Here is a 12,344-nt window from a genome sequence, read left to right as displayed (position 1 = left end):
GTGTATAGACTTGTCTTAATGAAATGTAGTGTGGGCCATCACAGTGCGAAAGTGATTCATATGAATTGTAAAATCCTCTTGTGAAAGAGAATGTAACTCCATTTGCAGAGTGGTGGCAAAGTTATACCAGCACATCCTAGCCTTGGCGTTTGCTGTGAATGAGATCAATGAGAATCCAAAGATATTGCATAATATCACGCTTGGTTTCCACATCTATGACAGCTATTACAGCCTGATGATGACCTATCGTACCACTCTGGACCTGCTTTTCAATTTGCGTAGATTTCCCCCCAACTACAGGTGTGACTTGCAAAAAAACCTGATGGCTCTCATTGGTGGCCTTGGCTCAGACATCTCCTTTCACATATCAGAAATATTAGGTCTCTACAAGATTCCACAGGTAGGATTTGTGCATGGAGATTGGGGGACTCTAAAAGACCATACAGAAAGAGAGGCATGGTTCACAGAAAAACAAAATATTGTGTGATGATTATAGAACATATCCTCATGAGGGATGTCTTCAGACAGACTAGGAAAACAGGTGCCATGGAATAGAATCTGGCATCTTGGAAGCCTTCCTTCTTATCCCCCCCCCCCCATAAATTGTACCCCACAGTTTGCTTTTATGCTATTGCAATAGCTGCTGTTATTTCAAGTTGCTTTATTTTACACTGATAGTGCATTGTTTTCATGGTAATTCTTTTACATTCAAAGCAGTCCCATGCACATCTCTACTAATGCATGGCTCGTGGTGGGGGAGAAAATTTGTTGATTTCTATTTAACAGCAAACTTACCTAATCTGCACTTTCTGAAACCACATGCAAACTGAAACACAGTCATCTTTTGAAATTTGCACGTCTGCAAGTTTTGCAATGCAGTTCTTCAGCAAAGTAATGTATTCAAATATGCCTATGCTAGAGCAAAGTGCACACATACAAATGCATATATTACTGAAAGTTGCTTACAAAAATGATTAATTAAAGGGAATTTGCTTTTGAAAAATTGGATATATTAGGCAACATTGCACAAAAAAAATGTGTATATTAGAGAAGTCACTAAATTGCTGATGAATTTTCATGCGGACTATTTTTTTAAAAAAATCTGGTGAGGAAATGTGAAGAACTATTATTAAAAGTGGGAAAAAACTGAAACTGACAGGTTTTCCATCACAAAGGCACCACTGAAATAAGAACATTTTAAATTTTTTTATAGCTGACATATGGCTCCTTCGCCCCAGGGAAAAGTGATACAATGCAACTATTTTCCTTTTACCGCATGATTCCAAATGAATCTCATCAGTACCTAGGGATTCTCCGATTACTTCAGCATTTTGGATGGATGTGGGTTGGGCTATTTGCTGTGGATGATGATAGTGGAGAACAGTTCTTGCAGGTGTTGGAACCAATGCTTTCTCAGAATGGCATCTGTTCAGCCTTTGCAGAAAGAATTCCAAAGCAAGCATCTTGGCATACAGGAAACCAAATGAACACTATGGCCTTCAATATTAACCAACATTTGACAAATAGCACAGCTAATACATTGATTGTCTATGGAGAAACTATGATCATTTCATGGTTAATTCTTATAACAGATATTGTATATAAAGAAAATATGATGTCTTGGAGAAAGCTGTGGATCATGACAGCCCAGATCAATGTTGCATTAACAAGCATTCAAGCCCAAGCAAATTTGCAAGTGTTCCAAGGTGCTATTTTGTTCACAGCGCACTCACACAAGCTTCCAAGCTTTAAGGAATTTCTTCAGAATATAAAACTTTGCAGGACACAAGAAAACAGCTTTTTCAAGGACTTCTGTGAGCAAATATTTGGCTGCTCATTTCCAAATTCCCAGGATCTGATGGAGGATGGTAGTGAATGTACAGGGGAAGAGAGGCTAGAAAGTCTTCCTGGATCTCTGTTTGAAATAGCTGTGACTGGCCACAGCTACAGCATCTATAATGCTGTTTATGCTGTGGTGCATTCTTTCCATGCAATGTATTCATCTAGATACATTCACAGAATAAAAGGAAAGAAGAGAAGTCTTCAAGATTTTGGGGCTTGGGAGGTAGCATTTCTATAATGAATTTTCTGCTGGTTGCGTTCAGTGATAATCCTATGCAGAGTAGACCCATTCAAATTAATAGACATGACTAGTTTAAAGGTAAAGGGACCCCTGAGAGTTAAGTCCAGTAACAGACGACTCTGGGGTTGCAGTGCTCATCTTGCTTTACTGGCCGAGGGAGCCAGTGTTTGTCCGCAGACAGTTTTTCCGGGTCATGTGGCCAGCATGACTAAGCCTCCTCTGGCGCAACAGAACACAGAAACCAGAGCAACGCACGGAAACACTGTTTACCTTCCCGCTGGAGCAGTTCCTATTTATCTATTTGCATTTTTGGGCATGCTTTTGAACTGCTAGGTTGGCAGGAGCTGGGACCGAGCAACGGGAGCTCACCCTGTCACAGGGATTTGAACCGCCGACTTGATCGGCAAGCCCAAGAAACTCAGTAGTTTAGACCACAGCACCACCCGCATCCCTATGACTATGTTTATGACTAGTTTAGGTACATTCATTTCAATAGGTCTATTCTGTGTAAAGCTTAGTTGGAGACAACCATTTGTTATCATGAAAAGCTCAATACAAAGTGATATAATATCAAACATCCAATATCCTGTTGATCTGTGAATAACTGGTGAAATGGTGGTGCACACATTATTTTTTGATAAACTGTTATGGTTTCCAATTTTGTCTTCCTGTAATTCCATTATAAAGTATATACTCCAATATTATGCTTAAACATTGGAAAGTGCCGGTAGTGGTGAGTGAAGATGAACAGGTGTTGCTCACCTGGCTTCCATACAGCAAGTTCCACTGCTACGTACTAAGATGGGGAGGCTCGAGGCATGGTGAGATTAATGTTATGTGTGCACAGTGCAAATCCAACACTCCTGCCACCATGCTTGCATCATGTTGAGCTCCTCTCACCTTGCTCCTCCCCTTTTCCACCTGGGTAAGCAGCAGCAGCACTTGCAAACCATGCCACCCAACCTGCACCACCCCAATGACCTTTATTAGAAACTTAGCACCACTTGGGGAGAAAGAGTATATAAGTTCAAGTAATAAGTGTACATTTCAGGGAAGTTTTTAATCTGTGATATTTTAGTGTTTTTTTGGTTTCTATGGAAGCCGCCCAGAGTGGCTGGGGAAACCCAGCCAGATGGGCGGGGTACAAATAATAAATTATTATTATTATTATTATTATTTCCCAACTTCTGCTATTGCAGAACAGCTGTTGCTGTTGTTTAGGCTGCACTTACATAAAACTTCAAACAACTGTAATCAATGAAAACATTGTAAAACCCAGCATGGAGGTTTCAAAAATATTCCAAATGGCCTTTTCCATTCTTGATCCATGGCTGAAGATTGCTCATTCAGGAAGCTTCACTTGCCACCCACTTTATTTTTCTTCTTGTACTAAAATACATTTTAATTTGCTCATATATTTTAGAGTCACCTTATAGAACAAGGATGGGAAACGTGTGCCCCTCTGAGTGCTGTTGGACTCTAACACCCAACTAGAGTCATTGCAGTCAAAGTTGAATGTTGTCCACCACTGTTTTAGACTAGTTGAGATAATATGTGTCTTTTTATTTTGGTCTTGTGTTGCTGCTTCTTTTACTAAGGTTTAGGGTAATAGGATTCAAGTTTTTTGTTGTTTGGAATATTCTTGCTTTCATCCTCTTAGAGGCTCTGTATAAAGTTTCTTTAATGCAAAGACACCAAACATATAGGTTATTACCCCTTTGTTTCATTTTTATCCATTTCAACTAGCTCCACCCATTTCTTCAAGGCGTTGTGTTTAATAATTCTGCAGAGGAAATTGTGTCCTTTAATGATAAAAAGGAAATGGAAGCTGACCTTGACATAGTGAACCTAGTGATTTCCCCAAATAACTCATTCCTTAGAGTGAAAATTGGAAAGTTTGAACACAAAGCTCCAATGGAAGATAAACTTGTCATCAATGAAGATATAATTGTGTGGCATGGAAGCTTTAACCAGGTATGAGTTTTGAGGTGCTTTGGGGAGCTACTTTCCATTCTCCATATGGGTGTGCCAATGTTTGAGACTATCCTTTGTTGAATAACAAGATCCATGTAATGGATGATAATTTGTCTTGATAAATCCAGGGCCTTGTACTGCATCCAGAAACAAAAAAAGGTAAAGGTAAAGGGCCCCTGACATTTAAGTCCAGTCGCAAACAACTCTGAGGTTGTAGCGCTCATCTCGCTTTAGAGGCCAAGGGAGCTGGCGTTTGTCCACTCAGCAGACAGTTTTTTTCCAGGTCATGTGGCCAGCATGACTAAGCTGCTTCTGGTGCAATGGAACACCAAAACCAGAGCAGTGCAGGGAAGTGCTGTTTACCTTTCCGCAGGAGCCATACCTATTTATCTACTTGCACTTTTTGGCATATTTTGAACTCCTAGGTTGGCAGGAGCTGGGACTGAGCAACAGTAGCTCACCCCATTCCGAAGATTCGAATTGCTGACCTTTTGATCAGCAAGCCCAAGAGGCTCAGTGGTTTAGACCACAGTGCCACTCACATCCCTTCTTAGAAATTAAGGAGAGGTGTAAAAAAAGAAAAGAAAGCTGAATATATAAATCTCTGCATGGAAACAGTTGTTTCCTCCAGTCAGAAAATGGGGCATCTGGAAGTTCTGCTGTGGCAAGCCAAATACAGAGATGAGGGAGATGAGGGAAATCACACACACTGGCATCTGGGAGCATGGTCATGGGTCTATAGGTCTATACTGTTGGTGAGAGGCCCCCTTGGGAAAGGCTGACTCCTCTTCCCAGGCTCTGAGGCCTCTCTCTGGTGGTCTGCCCCTGGCTGGTCTTCGGTCAGTCCAGGGAGACCGGTGATAAGCGACACCTCCCTTTTGAGAGATACACACTCACTTTCCCCTTGCATCTCAGCAGAAGAAAGAAACAGTCTGAAAGTAGTCTAACATCCTACTTTATTCACAGGCTGTACATTGTACATGGAGCTAGTACAAATCATGTCTGCTCTCTCAGCAGCCTCCGTACAACTCACTCCTTCCTCCTTTGCAGCAACCACAGGAAGGTCTCAAGTTACACTGAGAACACAACCCTGAGAACAGTGTAGGACATCCTGTCTCACGCTCAGTAACATCAGAAGTATCACATGATGTAAACAATGTGCTGCTATCACGCAGCTGGTGAGCACACAAATCCCAACATATACCACATCTCTGTAGGCCTCTATTGCCATTTCCTACACCTGCCCAGTCTATCCCTTTATCCAGTGCAGGATTTCCAGTTACTTTAGGACCACAAGTTGGCTAAGTTGTGCATCCCCCCCCCCCATATACTGGATGCTAGGATAGGGGTTTAGCGGTAGATGCAGTGAAATGTGTTGATGTGTTTGGAAGGTGCTGGAGAAGTTAATGAGAGAAAAGGGAATAGATGAACACCATTTGGCACCTTTGAAGGTGAAGAATGTTTCCAGAAGACAGCTACTCAAGGTTATGGGCCCATATGCTGGATATGTAACATTCTTAAGATGCAGGTGCCCAGAGTCATGGGGCACCAGGAACAAGAAGGCCTCTCTACTCACCAGAAGGGAGTGACAAGACTCCAGTTCTATACTATACCATTTGCCATTGTCAAGATATTTGACCAAAGGTTGAGGTTTTAAGTTATGCACTTCTCATATTAGTAATAAAATGTAGCCCCATTTTAACCCATTTCATTTGTCTCAACTCTTTATCCCTGAGTCTAGTCACAATAATTGCCTTGTATTTGGCAAGACTGTGGATACGTATAATAAAACATATTTAAGGGCCAAATCTTGTCTTTCTAGCATCTATAGTCATGCTTGTTTCAATACAATAATGCACTAAAACAAGTACATTATCTTCTCTGGAAACATAACTATTGGGCTCAGTAGTGTACTATGTAATAATGTTCAATATAATTTGATTTTTCTGAGTCAACAGCTTACTCATTTTGTGTGTTTTTTAAAAAAGGTGATTATTTTCCTCTCATTGATTCCATCATATTCCTTGCTTTGCTGATAGGTGCTGCCTATTTCTTTGTGTTGTGACTCCTGCCACCCTGGTTATCAGAAGAAGAAAAGAGAAGGGGTGAAGTTTTGTTGCTATGATTGTGTTCCATGCCCAGATGGAGAGATTTCAAACCAAAAGGGTTAGTGTACCAACATTTACTGCACATACCACCAATTTATCTAACAGACCATTGAATGGTTGTAAGTACTTGGTGAGGGTGTTAAGTTTGTGCCATCTTTCCAAGGTGTTACAACAAGTTTACTCCACCTCGAAACTGGTTCATCAATCTGAGTACTTGCTTCAAATGCAGTCTTTGTCAATGAAAGCATTTTACACATTTATCTGTAGGTCATCAAATGATAAGAGAATTCATGTGGTACATTGATGTGTGAATCAGACTTTATCTGACAATATTATTGGGAAATCTAGAATTCCATGATTAACTGTTAATCATGAGCTTTCGTGTGCATGCACACTTCTTCAGATATCTGAAGAAGTGTGCATGCACATGAAAGCTCATACCTAGAACTAACTTAGTTGGTCTTTAAGGTGCTACTGGAAGGGATTTTTTTATTTTGTTTTGACTATGGCAGACCAACATGGCTACCTATCTGTAACTGTTAATCATGATCAACCCAGACAATTAGTCAAGAATCATGCATTGCCGTCACAGACTACCATATTTTTTGCTCTGTAAGACTCACTTTTTTCCTTCCTAAAAAGTAAGGGGAAATGTGTGTGCCTCTTATAGAGTGAATGCAGGCTGCACAGCTATCCCAGAAGCCAGAACAGCAAGAGCGATTGCTGCTTTCACTGCACAGCGATCCCTCTTGCTGTTCTGGCTTCTGAGATTCAGAATATTTTTTTTTCTTGTTTTCCTCCTCCAAAAACTAGGTGCGTCTTGTGGTCTGATGCGTCTTATAGAGCGAAAAATATGGTATATTGTCAATGTGTGTAGAAAGAGAAATCACTCCAACATAATGGAAACAAGGCAAATTGTCATGAGTGTCTCCAGCTTAGAATCCATAAATGGCAAACACTGCAACTGCTTCTATCTGCATTCTACAAATACCTTAGAAACCCTGCTTAGAATGTCCTGCAACAATGAATACATGCAGAATTATGTGTGTGTTGTCACCCTATGTATTTATTTATTTATTGCATAATATTTTTAGCCTGCCCTAAATCCATCTCAGAATGGATTGCAGCAGTTAAAATAACAGTAATAACTCAAATTAATTAAATAAGAATGTGTAAAGAAAATTAAAAACTATAGCAAAAAACCTAGCAGCAGACTAATTTATTTATTTATTTTAGAGTTGCTCTTCTTGCTCAAGGCAGCATTCAATACATGAAAGACAAAAATGCACTTGAGGATTTGCTAAAACACAAAGTAAAGGGTTAAATGTGCATTAATCAGTATAAAGAACTAGCATAAAAATAATATTATTCAATCACTTCTAAGAATGATAATAATAATCACTACATACTGTTATTCATAAGCTTCCTGGACTATAGGTTGGTAGAGCATAAGACTCTTAGGTAGAATATATACACATATAAAAAACGTTGTCAAAATAATTTTTTTTAAAAAAAAAGTTTTGAAAAATAAATTAAATTTAGCATAGCTCACTGTTGCCATTTAGTGTCCCATGTGTATATTGCACTTTACAACACATTTAAAACATTTTATCTGCAACTGTATAGATGAGTCCCCAATCTTCAAATTGTGGGTTTGAGCCCCACATTGGGCAAAATCTTTTTGTATTACAGGGGGTTGGACTAGATGACCCTTGGGTCCATTTCAACTTTAAAATTCTATGATTCTATGTTTAATATAAAAATGTATTCTCACATAACCAATTCTGTACATGGAATGAAAAGCTAGAACTCTCTGCGAGCAGCAAATCCACCTCAGAAGTAATTGTGATATTTTCCCCAAAGGACTTACTTGAGTTGGCACTAAAATATTTTTCTATCCCCCAGACATGGACAATTGTTTCAGATGCCCAGAAAATCAGTACCCAAGCAAAGGCCAAGATCGATGCATTCCCAGAGCTGTGAGCTTTCTGTCATATGAAGAACCATTAGGGATTAGTTTAGCTTCACTCTCAGCTATGCTTTCCCTGATCACAGTTTTGGTGCTAGGAACTTTTATTAAGCACAAAGAGACCCCCATAGTCAAAGCCAACAACCGGGATGTCACCTATACTCTTCTGATCTCTCTCCTGCTTTGCTTTCTCTGTTCTTTCTTATTTCTCGGAAAACCAAAGAAGGTGACCTGTCTTCTACAACAATCAGCTTTTGGCATCATCTTCACAGTGGCTGTTTCTTCTGTGTTGGCCAAAACCATCATTGTGGTTTTGGCTTTCAAGGCCACCAAGCCAGGATCCAGCATGAGGAAATGGGTGGGGAAAAAAATGACAGGTTCAATTGTTCTTTCCTGCTCCCTTGTTCAAGGAGTCATTTGTGCAGTGTGGCTAGGAATCTCTCCCCCCTTTCCAGATGTTGACATGCAGTCACTAGAAGGAAAGATCATCATAAAATGTAATGAAGGATATGTCAACATGTTTTACATTGTCATGGGCTATATGGGACTTCTGTCTGTTATAAGCTTCACTGTGGCTTTCCTAGCCAGGAAGTTGCCAGATAGTTTTAATGAAGCCAAGTTCATCACTTTTAGTATGCTAGTGTTCTGCAGTGTTTGGGTGTCATTTGTACCAACGTACCTGAGCACCAAAGGCAAATACATGGTGGCTGTGGAGATCTTCTCTATTTTAGCTTCCAGCGCTGGGTTACTAGGCTGTATCTTCTCTCCCAAATGCTATATTATTTTGCTGAAGCCTGAGCTGAATCACAGGCAGCAGCTAAGAAAGCAAAATAATGGAAGCAACCAAGAACCTTAGGGAAAAAATGTATCTACTATGGTATGTATTGAGTTGAGACAGTGGTCCCACACTAGGATTTAAAATGGGGGCAGTGGTTTTACTGCAGTGCTACCATATAGTTCAATCCAGTCCATTTTATTTTTATGAATGTGTTCTACACAGCTAACACAAATAATACATGATAAAACAAGTCATTATTTTATCAGTAACGGTTCTTAATTAATATATATTCTTAGTTCCTGTTTTATTTGTAACATAGGCAACCATCCAGCTCTGTAGTCCTATTGTTTCTCAATCAGCTGTTTATATAATGAAAATTTTCATTGAATCTTGCTTTTTGTATGATATGTATTAACACTGACTCATAAATGATTGCAGTGAGGATGTATTTTGTTGTTTTCCTGGAGTGGTGCTTCTTGGAATGCATTATGTCACAATCCAATATGCATCTACTCTGAAGTCAGTCCCATTCAGTTCAATGGTTAATAGTCCCAGGTAACTGTCCATAAGAGTGCAGTCTTCATGTAAGAAATGAGCACGTCACAAAGTGTGTTTGCATTGTTTACCAAGATGTTATAAAGGTGCATTACCTTTTCCAGAAACAAATCAGCAAAATATTATAAAATTATTTAATTAGTTGAAGTGTGACTTCCTACAAGGTTGCAGAAATTTCTGAAATTTTATGTTGTCCCCTAAAATGGCTGGAATTGTCAATGAAAGTTAACATTCACCAAATTGCAAATGTCCATCACACCATTGCATTTGTCAACACATTTCACCAACAGCAAAGCTTTCCCCTTAAACTGAATGGAAGTGGTTGGTCATAGAATTTTTCTACAGATATGCTCTAATGTCTCCACAGAGATAATGTGTGCACTCTAGCTGGTGAATTGAACACATTAATATTATATTACTGTTTATAACACCCTTTATCAAAAGATCTCAGGACCAGGGATAGCACTAAGAACACATTTTATGGAGCATCAATAATAAAAAACATAATAAAAAGCATAATAAAGGGACGCGGGTGGCACTGTGGTGTAAACCACTGAGCCTAGGGCTCGCCAAACTAAAGGTTGGCAGTTCGAATCCCCGCAACGGGGTGAGCTCTCTTTGTTCAGTCCCAGCTCCTGCCAAACTAGCAGTTTGAAAGCACACCAAAGTGCAAGTAGATAAATAGGTACTGGTCCGGCAGAAAGGTAATTGGAGTTTCCATGCATTGCTCTGGTTTTTCCAGAAGCAGCTTAGTCATGCTGGCTACATGACCCAGAAAAACTGTCTACACACAAACGTTGGCTCCCTCAGCCAGTAAAGCAAGATGAGCGCTGCAACCCCAGAGGCGTTCGCTACTGGACTTAACTGTCAGGGGTCCTTTACCTTTACATTTTTAAAAAGCATTATAACAGGCAGCATAATACTAAAATAATCATATTAACACATGACTGAATAGAGTTACTGATTTCAAATTTCTATCTAAGCACTGAATGGTAATTGCAGGTGTGGAAGGAAATGATTTTCTTTAGGACCGCAACACACAGGGAAGAGAAGATTAATATCTTTCATCAAATGTCAAGGTCCTGATAAAAATCAATCCCCCCAGTTTGCCAATAGACCTGGAAGGAATGTTTCCATTGGCATCAATGAGAAAGACTCTCCTCCCTGAAAGAGAGGGGAGTGGTTGTGGGTGGGAGCCCGAACACCGCTCCTAGCAGGGGGCGTTGCCCCCTGCCTCCAGCTCACCTGGCTGGCACTCACGCCCCCCTCCCGGTGGCCGTCCAATCAGGTGCCATGGGGGGGGGGCCTTTATAAGCCAAAAGCAACTTGGGGAAGGGAAACACTGGGGATGGGTGTGTAGGTGGGGAAGGAGTTAACCCCCCCTCCCCAAATGTAGCAGACCTCAAATCTGCCATGCTACTAATTAAACACAAACAGACACACAAACACAGAATGATTCCTAATACATATTTAGCATCACAACTAGTTTGGCTGTAAGAGTCATGTTCTGTTCTTCAAAATAAGTGTCAGTGGTGTTGCTCCAACTTTTGCCCCATGATTACTTTTTTTTAGTGGGAGAAATAGTGTTTGAGAACTGCATGAAAAAAATTAAATAAGTCCACATTTTGAACAACAGCTTTATTTAATTCCAGACTTCGGTTTGAAAAGTGTGACCTGGGTAGTTTCTCAGTAAAAAATGTTTTTAAAATCTCCATCAGTAATTGTGATGAAGTGAAGAGTGTTGACATGCATTATTATTATTATTATTATTATTAAGAAATTTGATTGGATAAATTATGTTAGTTTCACTTTGGTCCCATTGATACCAATGTGGAAAATCAGGATGCCACTTAAATCCACGCACAGAGAATAAAACTAAATAATATATTATTGGAAGTGCTCCTTAGTCTTAACAAATTAGACAAAGCAGCCTTGATCTCTTTATTTCTCATGCTGTAAATCAGTGGGTTCAGCAAAGGTGGGACCATGGAATATATCACTGTAAAAATTAAATCTAAATGTGTTGCTGTATTAGTCATGGGACTCAAATAGGAAAACAAGCCTGTGACCATAAATGTGGAGAATACCATGAGATGTGGAAGGCAGGTAGAGAAGGCCTTTTGTCTTCCCTGTGTAGATGTCATCCTTAACACCGCACTAAAAATCTGTACATATGTCACAAAAACAAATATAAAACAGCCTAACCCAATGAGAGAAAACAAGAGGAGAACTCCAGTTTCAATCTGATTTTTCTTAGAACAGGAAAGCTTTACTAACTGTGGGATTTCACAGAAAAACTGATTGACAACATTGGAGCAGAAAGGAGTTGCAAAAGTGCTGACAGTGTGCAAACCTGCATAAAGAAACCCAGTGATCCATACAGTAAGGATCATTTCAGTGCAGGCTCTCCTGTTCATCACCACCTGGTATTGCAGTGGATTACAGATAGCAACATACCGATCATAGGCCATGACTATGAGGAGGAAAAAATCAGTAGATAAGAAGAAGGTGAAGAATAGGGCTTGACCAACACATCCGGAATAAGAAATGTGTCTAGTATTCATGAGGGAATTGGCCATGGATTTGGGAATAATGACTGAAACTTGGCCCAGGTCCTGCATGGCCAAGTTCAACAGGAAGATATACATTGGGGTGTGCAGGTGGTGGTCAAAGGCTACTGCAGAGATTATTAAAAGATTCCCTGTTACAGTTGCCAAATACAATACCAGGAACAGGATGCTGTGTAGACTTTGTAATTTCTGAACTTTTGAGAATTCCAGAAGCAGAAACTCTGAAACAGTAGTTTGGTTAGCTATGTCTTGATCCTTGCTAACATCCATGCTATCTGTAAAAAGAATCACAAGTGGTATCTCTTAA

At 39.8% G+C, this 12,344-nt stretch overlaps 1 protein-coding gene across 1 annotated transcript; it reads right to left on the bottom strand.

Annotated features, from left to right (window-relative positions):
• Nucleotides 1-11,317: 11,317 nt before the first annotated feature.
• LOC309326969 (olfactory receptor 14I1-like) lies at nucleotides 11,318-12,307 on the bottom strand (the record flags this gene model as incomplete). The annotated part of the gene is made up of 1 exon (XM_081835997.1): nucleotides 11,318-12,307. One exon carries the CDS (start codon nucleotides 12,305-12,307, stop codon nucleotides 11,318-11,320), a length of 990 nt encoding a protein of 329 aa, XP_081692123.1.
• Between the last annotated feature and the right edge of the window lie 37 nt (nucleotides 12,308-12,344).

Source organism: Podarcis erhardii (assembly GCF_964252035.2).
Source record: "Podarcis erhardii genome assembly, chromosome: 13".
NCBI classification, from domain to species: Eukaryota; Metazoa; Chordata; class Lepidosauria; order Squamata; family Lacertidae; genus Podarcis; species Podarcis erhardii.
This window is presented reverse-complemented; position numbering and strand designations above follow the sequence as displayed.